This window comes from Dermacentor variabilis, chromosome 1, assembly GCF_050947875.1.
Source record: "Dermacentor variabilis isolate Ectoservices chromosome 1, ASM5094787v1, whole genome shotgun sequence".
Taxonomy (NCBI): Eukaryota; Metazoa; Arthropoda; class Arachnida; order Ixodida; family Ixodidae; genus Dermacentor; species Dermacentor variabilis.
Window position 1 is genome coordinate 285,347,843 of NC_134568.1, and position 15,108 is coordinate 285,362,950.

At 41.4% G+C, this 15,108-nt stretch overlaps 1 protein-coding gene across 1 annotated transcript in view; it reads right to left on the minus strand.

Annotated features, from left to right (window-relative positions):
• The window catches only part of LOC142566414 (leukocyte surface antigen CD53-like), a 31,278-nt gene extending 16,916 nt beyond the window's left edge, over positions 1–14,362 (minus strand). The window contains exons 1-3 of the mRNA XM_075677388.1: positions 14,192–14,362; positions 3,241–3,429; positions 132–206 (exon numbers count right to left, since the gene is read on the minus strand). Coding sequence (XP_075533503.1) covers positions 132–206; positions 3,241–3,429; positions 14,192–14,257 — 330 coding nt within the window. The 5' untranslated portion in view covers positions 14,258–14,362. The remainder of the gene's footprint in view (positions 1–131; positions 207–3,240; positions 3,430–14,191) is intronic.
• Between the last annotated feature and the right edge of the window lie 746 nt (positions 14,363–15,108).

Below are 15,108 nucleotides of genomic sequence, written 5' to 3' on the forward strand. Positions count from 1 at the left end.
AACTACTACTGTCAATTAGCAGATCCAGGTTTGATTCAGGGAAGTACAACTGTAACAATAAGTTTACACCATATGCATGGCCCTAACAAACATAAAGACCAGGAATTCAAGGCCATATTTGTATTTCTTACCTTGTCCTTGTACACAAAGCCCAGTGCACCAGCTGCTATTTCAGCCACCAGGATCAGGAACAAAAATACTGAAAACTGGAGCAAGACCAAGCCATCAGACATGTAGATAAGTCCTTTCTGAACAACTTTCAGATAGGCACTTTCTGAAGAAACACCACTAGCAAAAGAAGCTAAGTTGCCTTCAACACCATAAAGCTTAAACCATTCTGCTAAAGGTGTGCAAATATTCAATACTTTCGAATAACGAATCGAATAGCGTCATATTCAATTCAGTTACCATTTCTAAATGTGAATATTTCAATAATCTTCAAAAACATAAAATTTGAGCGAAAGTGCACTAAATTTTCACACCTGTGGGCATAGTAAACACATAACAGGAAAGCTTGCACAGTGGAGCAGGCTACATCACTTAGGTATCCATACTTAACAGGCTGTACGGCAATCGTTTGCACTCTCTGAAGAGCCTTGTGCTTGAAAAAGGAACTACTTTGCTTCTAATGCTCCATTGGTGCTTTTAATAAACAATGCTTCATAATGTACTATGTAATGACAGAAACTTGCTAATCTTAAGAATACTGGGATGCAAACATTGTTGTATATTAATTGTGATAACGGCTGTTCGTTATCCAAAAAAGCTATTCAAAAAGTATTCAGTATTCGATTCGCTTCTGGTGCTATTTGATTCGGTCTTAAAGATCACTATTTGCATACACCTACATTCTGCAGATACACATTTCAAAACTGAGAGGCCATGAAAAAATCTGTTGCTGCTCATTAAAACATTAAACATTAAAACAGCCCTTCACTTGAGGGGACAAAAATCTGTGCAAACAGAAAGCTAGTAGGATAACTTGACTACACTAAGTTAACTTGTTGAACAAATGCTAATACGGTGCAACTGACTTGTAACGGTGTCACATATCAGCCACCTCAGTGATGACGCTCTTTTTGCGTTCTGCATTGAATGCCACTGCCAGTGAGAAACCACAGCAGGTCATTAATCCATTGTTCCATGAACAACAAATAAAGGAATTTCTTGCAGCATAATTTTCAGATACAACTTGAACATGTAGTTAGGTCTAATGCAGATAGTTGTATATGTGGGTCATCTTAAAATATGAGCTATTTCATGCTGCACTCTGTTGTAGCACCTGCACTAACTTGTGTGTCCTTACATGAGTAAATATTCTGGGCACATTAAGGTCAGTCCAGGCAAGTCTTGCATCAATGGCATTTTCCATTCCTGATAACATTGTCACAAGTGTGCTAAAATTTTGATGTTGCAGGTAACCTTTTTGACTAAGAAAATTCAGTTTGCAATTAGGCACAACTCAATTTTTATGTAAATGAACAACTTGACACCAACCCACAACTAAACCCCTACATAACCCTTAAATTATGAGCATCAAACACACATCTAGGAATCTAAGTGAAGCTTTCATGAAGTGGTTAATCAAATGCTATAATTAGCCCTTTTCATTCCTGCATCTTTGGTGTAAAGGAAACTGGCATGCGCATGTGTGCTGTCACACACCCATGCTACACAACACGACACACGCAGCGATCTCAAAGAGCTAGTTGGCGCTGGCATGATACAAGTGCAATTGTGGCCTAATCGTTAGTGCATCAAATGGCTGTGCTGGAGGACCAAGGTTCGGCAAGTAATTCTTTAGTGCGAGCTATTCGGAAAGACAGCAGCACCAGGCAGCAGCCACGGTCAAGAAAGTCTGGGAGGTTTCACAAAGAAAGCTTCGATTTTAAAGAATTCAGCAAACTACTGTGTGCTCCTCCACAGTTTATAGAAAAAACAAACTGAAACAGACAGACACACACATACAAGATTTTGCAGGAGTGTTACAGTCACTTTTCTAGATGTTTTTTTTATAATAAGAACAGTGCGAAAAACAGGCGCAAACAAAGGAAGACAGAGCGCTGTGTGTCTCTTCCGTTGTTTCTCCCTGTTTCTCACACTGTTATGTTAAACATGAGCTATCAACATGTCCAAGTCTCTACCTCTCATAGCGTCTAGATTCTGTCCAATAACTGATAGAAAAAAAGCATCTCTCACGAATAGCGCGCACTTAAGGATCACGGGAGACTCCTACTTGGAACTACCAGAAAGAAGCCAATGCTGGCCTCCTGGCTATGGCAAGGTTTAGATAAATAATGCCCCATGCACTCAAGTCAAGTTTACTGTAGCTCTGAAATTCCTGAAGCTGCTTGATTTCTTTACCAGGTTGCTTGTTTCTGATGTCTAAACAACTTCAGTCAACAACCATCCTACTCTGTATAACTTCAGATGGGCACACTAAGAGCCATGCCGGAACTTCATAAGCTGCACTGCAGGGAAGGCTATGCTATCTTTTGAGTGGAAGTGCAGGTTCCTAATTCAGTTCAGGGCAAAAGGAACATGGCTCCAGAGTTCACTGAAGTGTTGGACTGCTGTTCACTAAACCTGCAGTGCAGCAAAACATGCCATTTGTGTGAGTGGACAAGGAAGGAATCTGCTGCATGTCACAGAGAGAGGAGGAGGGGTTGCTCATTGTGCGACACTGATCTTTCAATGACACAATAGACCCTTTCCCCATTCGCAAATGTGCTTCTGTGCACTACACATTTGCCCAAATAATGGCGGCACCAGTCATCATTCAAATGAAGACAAAGGGTTAGGTGCATATGCTGTCTCGCTTGTGTCTTGTGCATGGTTCCACCAAGAGAGCCAAGTCTGCATTTTCCATGCATAAGACAAGCTATGCTCGTACACATGGCTTGAAAAAAATACTGCAGCAATTGGCTAGGCAGGAAGCCTTGCAGGAAATCTAACTTTACAACTATGAAAAGGGTCTATTCAGCCAGTGTCTTGCACACGAGTATTAGAAGCAGAAAATGAAGGAGCACATCTGGTTTCGTAACTGGCTGGCTGATGTTACCCAATGCTTTCACTGCATTGCATGGCGTGAATGGGCAGGTTCAAGCAGTTCAAGAAAAATACTCCTGCTAATGACATCACTATTATGTATGATGTATAGATATCTTTTTTAACACTGCACGAACCTTCGAACACATGGTCCAGGAGGCCCAGAAATAATCACAAAAAGCACATACATACCAACATGAGCATGCAGTAGCTCTCCTGCATGGCACCACAGCATCCTAAGAATGCGACAAGGAAGACGATGGAGCCGACAACTATCAGGATGATAGGTGCAGAGACATAGTCTTCACCAATGACTGGTCCTGTCTTCTTGAAAAGGTGCAAGCTGTAGCCACCACAGACTATTATTACGATACCAGATATCTGAAAAAAAAAGTAACAATTATCACATGTGAAGCCAGGAACTCATCTCAGCATGAAGTGTAAAGATATTTTACGTTAATTTAAGCACATAACAGATTTAGACGCAATGTCACAAATTGCATCAATCATAGAAAACATGGCAGCCAATCAATTGAAAAGCGATCAGCTTTCTGGCGATGCGTGGTATCTGAAGTCATTACAAGTTATGGCACATTTAATTTCCTGGTATCAAGAAAAACTTTTTGACTAATCAAATTAACAAACAGAAATGTTACAGGTCCACCAGATCTCCAGAGTGGTCACAAGAATAAATAGGTGAACATATCAGTTCACATTGGTATAAGTGCTCTTTGCCTTACGACTCAACTTCCAGTGTTCCACAAGGATCTGTCTTAGGCCAATTATTTTTCAATATGTTTGTTAATAATCTTCAAGAATGTTTGCATCATTCAGGACTCCTTTTGTACACTGACGATATTAAACTTTACCGTGTAACAGAATCAACGCAGGATTGTGAATTATTACAGGAAGATGTTAATTCTGTCGGGGAGTGGTGTGCTAACTTTTTGCATATGAATCCAACTAAGACATTTGTTATTTCCTTTAGTCACAAAATGCCCACTTTACTATAAGAATACTCACTTGATAACATTCCTTTGAAAAGAGTGAGTTGGTTTAGGACTACTGGTTGACTCCTGACTAATTTTTGAAAAACATGATTCATGCATTGCTAATGCATCCTACAGAGAGTTAGTATCAAGAATGACAAAAAAGTTTACGAATTTCAGCTGTGTTATCTTGTATTCTTCTTTTGTATGCTCGAAGTTTGAGTTCAGTTCTGTCACATGGAACTGTGTTAACTTTACCAATGTGGCAAAAATTGAGTGTGTTCAGCAACATTTCAGTAGTGTCCTGTACGATCCATTTCTGGGAAGCCGCATATTTTATGCCTATAAGCGTGTACTGCACATGTTTAATATTAGACCCCTTGAAATGAGGTGAAGATATTGCAGTTACTTATGCTAGTATAAACTAATTCACAACTACTTCTGTCCACAGTTACGGTCAGCTGTAGCATTCTGCATGCCTCGCCCAAACTTGCGTAATCCCAGCATTTTCCACATGAATTCAACTTGCACCTTTAACGCTATAGCATGTCTTGTAACAACAAAATACCTTGTGTTACAATGCTCTCGTATTTGCTCTTTGTTTGACTTCTGTCTGATTTAATTCAATTTCTTGTCACATCTTGTACCACTGCTCTTTCAGGCTGTCTGTACCGTTTTCTGTTTGTGTAACACAAGTGCACCAATACTAAGGCATAGAGCTGTTCTTGGGCACTTTCAGAAATAAATGAAATGAAATACATAAACATCTGGTGAGAAGCAATGCATGAGTGGTCCATTACAGCTGGTTAACGTCCAACCATCATAGTCATGTAAAATGGATAAAAACTGAAGCAGGCTTTTCTTGACTATAAAAACGTTAGTTTTGTTTAATATATAAGAGGACAATCACCGATTAATGAGATGTTGGTGCTTTTACTCAAATGCATACAGATTTATGCTTCACGAATACTACTTGCATGCAACACAATTATTGAACAAACTGGCTACACACATTTTATGCAGTGGCATACTCCCTTTGCAACTGGTATTTCTTCCATTCGATCTTCAAAAAAAAATTAGCTTACAGCTCATTACCCAAGCTGTCCACTTTAATCTTTAAATGATGAACCCTAATAACAAAATATGCAACAAAAATACAGCACTGATCATGACAAAAAGTTACTTTGTCCTTTTGTATAAGAAACAATATCCTGCATCTGCTGCATGCCTTGTGAAACACACGCACCTCCTCTGTGAACCAGATGACTATTTGTAACATATACGAGCCTTCTCATTTCTAATCAGGTCATTGAACCAAAAATTCTACAATTGGAAATTTCCTATTCACTTGCAACAAACAACAGTGGTGCACAAAATTGTGCACTATACCTACGGCACGCTTTATCTATAAACAAGCGTTTGTGGGATCACAAACGTATGCCTTTTAAAGAAAGGTAGGATGACAAAGTGACATTCACCAACTGTTCTCTCATTTAGGGAAACCACAACTTCTACTGTGCTGCAGGGAAGTACAGATGTCGATGTATCACAGTTTCTGCTACAGAGGAATTTTCACAAGTATACACCGAAGTTCCTTGAGAACAAGCGATATAAGAAAGAGCACACACCTCTGTAGTTAAATTATGCACCCCGTGATACCACTAAAGCTTGCTACCTGACCATTTTGTCTTTACAGGAAATGCCCACCCATAGGAACAGCAAAATTTTCTGCTTTTAAACCTTGTTGCTTGCGCTGTTTTAAAGCCACCCAAATCAAGTACAGTCAAAGCAAGTTTGCTAGAAGCCGGACAAAATGGTGTTGGGAACAGTGGTGCTTCAGCAGTATTTCTTCAGATAAACTATAAGGCGACCTCAACACTTCACAACCACAATGTGTATATGCATTTTTACACAACTTCATAATAAACAGACAAATAATTATAAATGCACACAATGATCACAATGCATTATATCACCTCCATCGGGAGGAAGTATTTAGAGGCCAAAAACCAGCACTTAGCTTTAACCAATTTGACGACAGAAATAATAATAATAATAATTATTATTATTATTATTATTTGCACATAACAAAACAAGATAACCGTTGACAGTGCACGAGGCTGTGCAGAAAGCTGAAACCTCGTATGCAAGTGCACCTGCAAGCCCGCCATCCACAGTAAAATTAAATTCTGGAGTTTCACGTGCCAAAACCACGATCTGATTATGAGGCACCAATGTAGTGAGGGACTTCAGATTAATTTTGACCACCTGGAGATCTTTAATGCGCCCTCAATGCACAGGACATGGGTGTTTTGCATTTCAGCCCCATCGAAATACGGCCACAGCGGCTGGGATTTCATTCCACAACCTCGCACTTAGTAGCACAACACCATAGCTGCTAAGCCACCACGGTGGGTTTGCCATCCATAGTATAAAATAACAGAATAAAAAAAGGGGGGGGGGGAGGGGGGGTCTTGGATTTTGAAACATTGTTTTGACTATAGTGTGTAACCAGCTACTCTTTCCTAACAATGCCCATGTTTGTAAACCAATGTTAGAGACACTAAAGAGAAATGTTAAGTTGCATTAATAAAAACATGTGCAGCTTGCACTAGCGGTGCAAGGCTGGAGTTAACAGCGAAGCTTGTGATCACCTAGTTTTGCGTGGCTTGCCCAAGTTGTTTGTAGGTTTTGCAAGGTTATGCTAGGTTTTGCTAAGTTGTTGGTAGGCTTGGCTAAGTTGTTTCTAGGTTTTGTAAGGTTATGGTAGGCTTGGCTAAGTTGTTTCTAGGTTTTGTGAGGTTATGCTAGGTTTTGCTAAAGTTGCTGTTTCGGCGGGCTCGACACTGGAAGTTTTCGAGCAGTCGCAGGCCGGGATCACTTTCTTGGCGACATCAAGCGTTCAGACACAGACTTTCGCGTTCCCTGGACAAACTTGGGATCCTCGACTCGGCGTCACCTCTTCTCAGCCGCAGCTCTGGCGCGGTGTTCCAGATCAGCTTGGCCGCAACGCATCGCTTCTCACTTGGCAGTACGCGGCGCTCTTCCTGGTAAGCCACTTCTTCAGGCGTCCGGACTTTCTTTGGTCTTCCCATAGCAGCAGCAGGTACGCACGAAGTAGAGGAGGCGAGAAGTGTGTCGCCACGCCCGCTGTTCCAAGCTTTTACTCGCCTGTGACGTCAAAACTCCGCCCTATATACGTAGGGTGCGAGGGGGTTACGTGGCTCAGTGCTCTCGCAGGTGGTTGCTAGGGAACGAGAAGTGGCACACAGCTGGGCTGCGTGGAACTAAAGCGGTGGAACTAAAGCTTAAACAGCTCCGCTGTTCATTAAGTTTCTGCAATAGCAAAGCAGTCACTTATCTTGGGTGAAAGACTGGAAAGTCAGGCAAGATGCAAACAAAGAAGGGTGATGACACCACCATGAAGCTCCCACACCAGGTAGCCACCATTGTTATGAATTTCGACAGTGTCTATACAGGTCTAATTTACTGTTTATTAGTAAATATGGGGCACTACATTTCAGAAGAACCAAAAACACAACGTAGTGTGTTTCAAGGAATTTCCTGTGCCAAAACAGTCCAAATATGAGAAAGTTTTGAAATCCGTGATGTCAAACCGATGTATTAGTACAGAAATAAAAAAAGGTTGGCCTTCATATCCTCTAGAAATAAATTCTTTTTCCCCCAATACAGTAGTTTTCCCCCCAAACTAGTAGAGCTTTGAAGAAATGCTCTACTAGTTTACAATGACTTAGCCTTTCCTTTTAGTGAGGTGTTAAGAGTCTACATGCCCTTACTTAGAAAATAACTGCAACACAAAAGATTTTTTAGCTTCCCCAAGCAAGGCTGCAATCAGTTTTTTCTGTATTTCAACTACCATGCAACTAACTACAATCACATGAAAATGTGGGAAAACAGTAATGTTTAGTGCAAAATTTAGAGTTGGTAAGCTTCCAATTTAAATACACGAGATGAGACGACAGACAAGAAAGGAACATAAGTGCTAAACCTAACTGAATCTATGTCGCACCTTTTCCAAGTGTGTTATGACTTTGATCTAAATGAAGTTTAACTCAGCCCATCAAACAATGAAATGACTGCTGTTTCAAGCTCCTCAATTACATGACTTTCATGCGACATTTTTCTAGCTATAGCCGATATTGTACAATTAAAAGTGAATTTCTTTGCCTTGAAAAAAAAAATTCAGCAAATGAAATAAACCTCAGCAGTGACTGCTTCCTAAAATTAATTATTCCAAACAGCAGTTGTGAGCACCCACAAATATATTCTACTAGCCCGTTGCTAGAGGTAAGTGGATCAGATCAACAACAAACTTTTTTAGCATGCTACCAGTTCACCAGCCATCCAGCACGTATCACCCGTGTAAGCTGCCTGAGTAGAGAAAATGACTGCATGCATAAGCCTGCCAGAATTTCTTTTACAGCCTGTTACAGATGCCAAAAACGGCAATAAAGTGGTATTCACTACTGTGATGGGTGTGCTAGCTAAAGGCACAACTACATAAAGTAATGAGTATGAAAAGCAGCAAAAGCTGTTATTAGGCTATTATGCCAAGGCTTTTTTTTTTTATCTTGAAGAATGAACATGCACACACGAAGCACACACAACCGAAGTCGTGGCGCAGTGGTTAGGGCGCCGGCCTCGGCTTCGGGAGGTGGCGGGTTCGAATCCCACCACCGGCGGAGACCCACCGCATAAAGGGTACAAGTGTCTCCCCTGCCCGGAGCATGGCTCCAATTCGTGGGATGTCCACTTGGGGGGTGCTGCTAACTCCGCTGCGTCATTCTTCAAACCAGCTTAAAGTGGCCAGAAGCATGACGCTCTGTGGTTGCTGACATAACTCATGCGGTCGTAGACCTGAGTGGTATGTCTGGCAATTCACACGTAAATTAATCCCCACCAAAAAATACCGGCGTTGCCGTAAAACATTAAAGAAAAAACACTTATGTAAAGTGTTTTTCCGTGCGTGAAAGAAGCCTGTGAATACACGCAAAGTGCCTCGAGCAGCCAGTCGCGCTACAATTTTGTATGCATGTACGGGCTTCTTTCATGCTCGGAAAAACTTTTATGTAGCACGTATTGAGCAACAGAAAGCTGTATCGGGAGTTCTTCAGGTTGCTCTACAATTTTCTCATTGACACTTTCATCTAATTATATTTGAGTTGATTAATTAGTTAGGCCTAATTATGTAATTAGGCAGAATGAAAATATAACCTGGGTATCTCCAAGCGGTGGCAAACAATATTACTTTTATTCTGTGGAGCTACGTGGCATTCGCATATTTTTGAAATTTGGCTAAAGTTACGTGGGACAGCCTGTACTTACACTAAGTTGTGGATTACAAACCCATATTTCATTGCCCTATTTTGGAATTTAGTAACACAACCTCGTGCAGCATTACTGGGCAGACAACCACATTTTACAATCCTTATTCATACGTGTATGCAGACGGAAAGAACTGTGCCCGTTGCTAACCTGTCATACTAACATACAGCTACACTGGTTGAAGTGACAAGTAGAACCTACAAAACTTTTTCCGGAAACAAGCAACTCAGCAGACTAAAAGAAAGCACAGCTAATGTCTCGCGCCTGAATATGCACAGCTTGAAGCTCAGTGTAATTGCAAGATCAAGCGACAACAGTACAGCAGCCAAAAATGCACACTGCCTACAAGTGAGCCTTTTTGCTGCTTATACTTGTTTCTGTGTCTAAATTGTCGATTTGCGGCGACGTGCAGCGAAACCCTAGGCCGACAGTTGAGATGTTTGCAAACCTGCAGAAAGGCCAATCACAAATATTGAAGGAACTTAGCGATATTCGTGAGAGAGTGGCAACAACAAAGCTTTCTGTGAATACCTTGAGAAATCAGTGGCAGGAAGTTGACCAATTGCTCAAAGACGTATGCGAGAAATGTTTCCAAATTGAGGAGCTCGAGAACACAATTTCATTGGAGAATTTAGTTCAACAAGCCCAAAAAATGGCAGATATTGAAGATCGCAACTAAGGTGCAAATTGTTAATTCATGGAATTGAAGCAGTGAAATAGAAGCAGTCTCAAGAAAAATGGTAATTGATGAAATTTTTGACAAGAAACTCAACCTATCCTGCCGCTCAGTTAGTCGAATTTACAGATTGAAAGGCGATCCCATTCATGACCTGTCACTCTATATTTTCAAGACTTCTTAGAAAAAGAAAATGTTCTTCGGAATGTGAGAAAGCTTAAGGGCACCCGTCTGTTTATCCAAAATGAATTCAGCAAATCCACACTGCACAAGCGTAAACTTCTGTGGCAGTCTGATGAAACCGAAAAAGCAAACCTGTTTTTCTGACATACGATAAACTTAAAGTTGATAATTTTGCTTGGGACAATGTTGCAAATAAGTGTGTTCCAGTCTTTGCAAATGATGTACAACATGTTCCTACTTGACAGAATGCACGAGGTAGATTTAAACAGCTACGCACGCTGAATGTAAATGCTCGGAGCATACTGAATTAAACTTATAAGCTGGATGGAGCATCTTTTCTACAGGTACGACCCTCACATCACAAATATAACCTAAACATGGTTACATGATAGTGCAAGCAATGACATGACAGTGACATCATCCCATCAGATATTTGGATGTGATCGATCATGTCAGGAAGGCGGTGTTGCAGTTGTAAAACATGCTCTCAGTTACAGTCATGACAAAAATAGACCACGAAAGACTTTTCTTGACTGTAAATTACTGGGATCACTACATGACCACATGTGATCGGATGTATGCAGTAAAATAATTATGGCCGGAGACTAATTTGCCATCAATCAACTGGTCTTGTAAAAACAATCGTCTACTGGATAATCCACTGCTTGACGTAATGCTGGCATGAGACTTCGAACAACTTGTGCTTGACATGACCGGCGAATGCAGTCAAGGTGGTAATATATTAGAATTGGATTTTATTAGCAGAAGCCTAAATGACCACGACATCGCAATAGAAGATGGCACGTCTGACCACAGGCTAGTATTACATGCTGGCTTTCACATTGTATTAAAAGTAAACGCAGCCACATTATGGTACAAATTGAAGGAAGTTGTTCTGAGGTGTATCAATAACTTTGTCCCTACTCGACGCATCCGTTATAACCGCCTAAACCCTTGGATTGACCAAAATATTTTACACATGAAACGTAACCTAAAAAGACTAAAAAGAAAAAAGAAAGAAACTGAGTGCTAATTCAGACCCTTCAATCGAGCTTATCAAGAGCACTATCATCAGCTAGACAAAGGTATTTCTCTGTTACTTTATCCACATTTATGAAAACAAACCCGGACAGGCTTTAGTATTACATGAAAGGCACCATTCATAAGTTAATAAACCAAGACACTTTAATCACCATTCCCATGATTATAGCTCAAAAGAGGAATGAATATTTCAATTCCGTTTTTTTTGCCATGTGATGCTGAGCCACCACGGTCCCCCACGTCTCGCAACGAACCGTATTTAATATCGCATGAAGGCATTTTGTCTTTGGTACTAAGCATTAAAGAAAGATCGTCTGGGGGTTTCAGACAGTATTCCTAATGCCTTCCTGCGTTGATATGCTGAACTGGTATCTGGCATTTCACAACCACCTTTAGTTTATCTTTAACCTTTGCTATATTACCCGATAATTGGCTCAGGTGATTGCCATTCACAAGAAAGGCGATTGTCTGCATGCAGAAACCTACAGACCCATCTCCCTAACTTCCACTTGCTGCAAAATACTAGAACACGTTATCGCACACTTTATTAACAAATTTCTTTAGATTAATTTAATTTCTGAATTCCAGCATGGTTTCCGTAAGGGGTTAACTAATATGCAGCTTGTAATCATTCACGAACTGGCATGGCTTTAGATTCTTCAGGACAGTTGATCTATTATTGCTTGATTTTAGTAAGGTGTTCGACCATGTACCACACGGAAAGCTCCTCAGAAAATTTAAAATGTTCGGTCTTCCAGGTTTTATAGTTAACTGGATAGGATCATATCTGGTCAATACAACTCAATTCGTAGATGTCAATGGCTTCTGCTCTACGTTCTTACCCGTTACCTCAGGCGTACCCCAGGGCAGTGTACTTGGCCCCATTCTGTTTTTAATGTATATCAATGACATTACTTCAGCTATAGATCCCAGTGTTCAAATTAGGTTATTCGCAGATGACTGCATGATATTTGGGTGATGTGCCACGAAGATCAATCTAACAGGTATTAACAAATGGTGTTCAGAATAGTCGAAGTTAAATTCAGAGAAAACTGCTACTACACGTAAAGAACAAGATATCCTGTCCACATTACCTACGCTATAATCAGTTCTCCAATAAGATAAGTCAGCAACTACAAATATTTTGGCGTTACCACAAGCGATACCCTTTCCTAGTCTAGGCATGTCAATGACGTTAAGCTTAGTTTGTCAAGTTGAAATCGGCACCTCCCGAGCTGAAACTTTCAGCTATCAATACTTTCATTTTACCACAATTAGAATACGGAAACATTGCATAACAAACAAATTATAAATGGTGCAAAGGAAAACCTGCTGTTCATTTCATTTTCAATAAATTTAGGTCAACTGATTTGCCATACACACTTATGCTCGTGAACAATATTCCCACACTGGAGCATCGAAGAAAAATCGCGAGATTCCTGTACAATCTATGTGAAGGGTCATTGCGCCTTGGCACACGAAAGTATATTCAGCAGTTTGCAGCGCGCGCATGTCACCGTCATTCTCGCAACTTGCTTCCCTATTCGTCTCGCACAAACATTTTTAAACATTCATTTTTTCTACGCACTGTCCAGGAGTGGAATGCCTTGCCTGACAGCATTTTTATCAGATACGATAAACGCATTTGAGCATGCTGTGACTAGCCTTTCAATATTGTGTCGCGGCTGTGCTGCCTTGTTATTGTAATGTGTTCATACATTGTTTTTTATACGTTTGCACAGTGAAAAACTAATAGTGTCTAAAGAATTCCACCTGCTTGGTCTTATTTAGGACCGCAGCATACCTGAAGGTAACAATACTTAAAGAACGAAGCGAAGGTCCCTGTACGTGAGCTTTTCTTACATCTAACCTCGTGCGTCGCAGAAAGCCTTCACCTTTTGCCAGGGACCATACTTGCGCGATGCGTTTCTGCAAGCACGCGCAAGATGTCCATATCGCTGGCTTTCGAGCGAAAAACAACTCGAGACGAGGCATTGTATTTACAGTAATAATGTTTGCTAGCAGTTTCAATTTCATTTAAAACAAAGAAATCAGTCGATTTCATGAATGAGAGATACCGCCTTAAGTTAGCACTCAAACATCCGGAAAGGTAAGCAGCCGCAGGGACACCGTGAGCACGGATAAAACGGATAAAACGTCGCAACACATCGGCAACACGACAAACATGCTAATTTAGCGCAGCAAGCTATTGGAGACGACCGCGAAGGCGTTAACGTTTGTTTAAACTACGCACCTTCTTGCGGTGATATGGACAGAACTTTCGACGTCAACATTACACGCGCGTGAATCTCGCGCCTAAGCGGGGCCAGATGAAAAACCAATTTCTGCGTTGTACAGCAGCAAATTGCAGCATGCGGAAGCTGAGTATTCACAACGGCGTTGCATCAGCAGGTTAATTTTACAGCAACATGACAAGCAAAACTAAAAAAAAAGTTAGCTGCAGCCTTTTTACGCTCGGAGTGATTGATAAGTTGCATAGTCCGGAGATAACGTGAAAAAGCACACTTCACGCGATCTGTGTGACGCTGCCGAGAAACCCGCATTTGCAAATACCCCTCGTTATATGGCCAACTTCCACAACAGAGTATCGCAAAGTTGCCTCCAGGCCTGACAACGACAGAACTCTCCAGGAACGACTGCCATACGAAGAGACACTCCCAGCAAGCTGGTCCAGAAAAAGAGCCCCTCGCTCACCACCGTTAAACTAGCGACACGTATAGGAAATGAAAACAGATGGAAACAACGCTTGCGCGCGTTTCACAACTGCTGTCACCAACATTTGGCATGACACACGCTCATCACAACACATACAAAATGTCGTCTGCTACGAACAAAGCGCAACAGGAAAACGCAGAGACAGTAACACGAAAGAAAAATTCGCACTTACCGCAAAAAAGAAATTAAATATGAATAGCAGGTTTTTGATACACGACATCCCACATCCCTGCACCATGTTTGCGCACTACTGGGGACGAGTACAAACTTCAGCACAGCAAGGGGCGCACAACAACGCAAAAGCACAACCTTCCGTTCCGCCTCCCGAGCTAAAATGGCAAAACGCGTTTTCCTCCGCCGCGCCTCCTTGACGCGCGCGTCAGGAAGGGCGCGCTGCTGCTAGTGGTGACGTTTCACATCAAGCCTATGATTGGTCACTGTAACACTTTAATAGCTATATGATTATTATTATACCAAGACTTAAAACCAAGACATTTCTAATCCTGTTTAACAAATATTTGCAAATCTTGAGCAGGATTATGTTTTTGCGCGCATTGATCGCGCACGTCGTGTAGCAAATAGTTCGCCGCGGCGGTTGTTGCGCGCGCTGGTATGCGCGCCGCGCGTGGACGCTCGAGCACGCCCCTTTCGGCCATTCCGCACGCTTCGCGCCCTCGTTTTCAGTTCCTATCTGAATGCCGCGCCTTACAGACGCTGGAAACAAGAAGAGATACCCTTAATTAGTGATCGTTCATGCATACTCGCGGAGAAACCTCAACTTGAATTGGCAAGTTGTTTTCCAAGGTGTATGGCGACATGAAGTTTTATGATTAACGTGGTGATCGTGGTTCATAACAGCCTCCCAATTTACCTAATGAGTGCGCGCCACAGATACCTCAGCAATATCTGCTGAAGTAGCACGTTTGGAGCGATTGTTAAGCATCTTCTGGGTCAACTAATTCGTGTTAGTAAACTTGGAGGGACAGTTATACAGTATTTAATTAAATAGTAATGTATTGCAAAATTAATTAAAAATAGCCGAACTTACTGCTATATTGAATTTGTTTGGTGAGTAGCGGCCACTTGCAC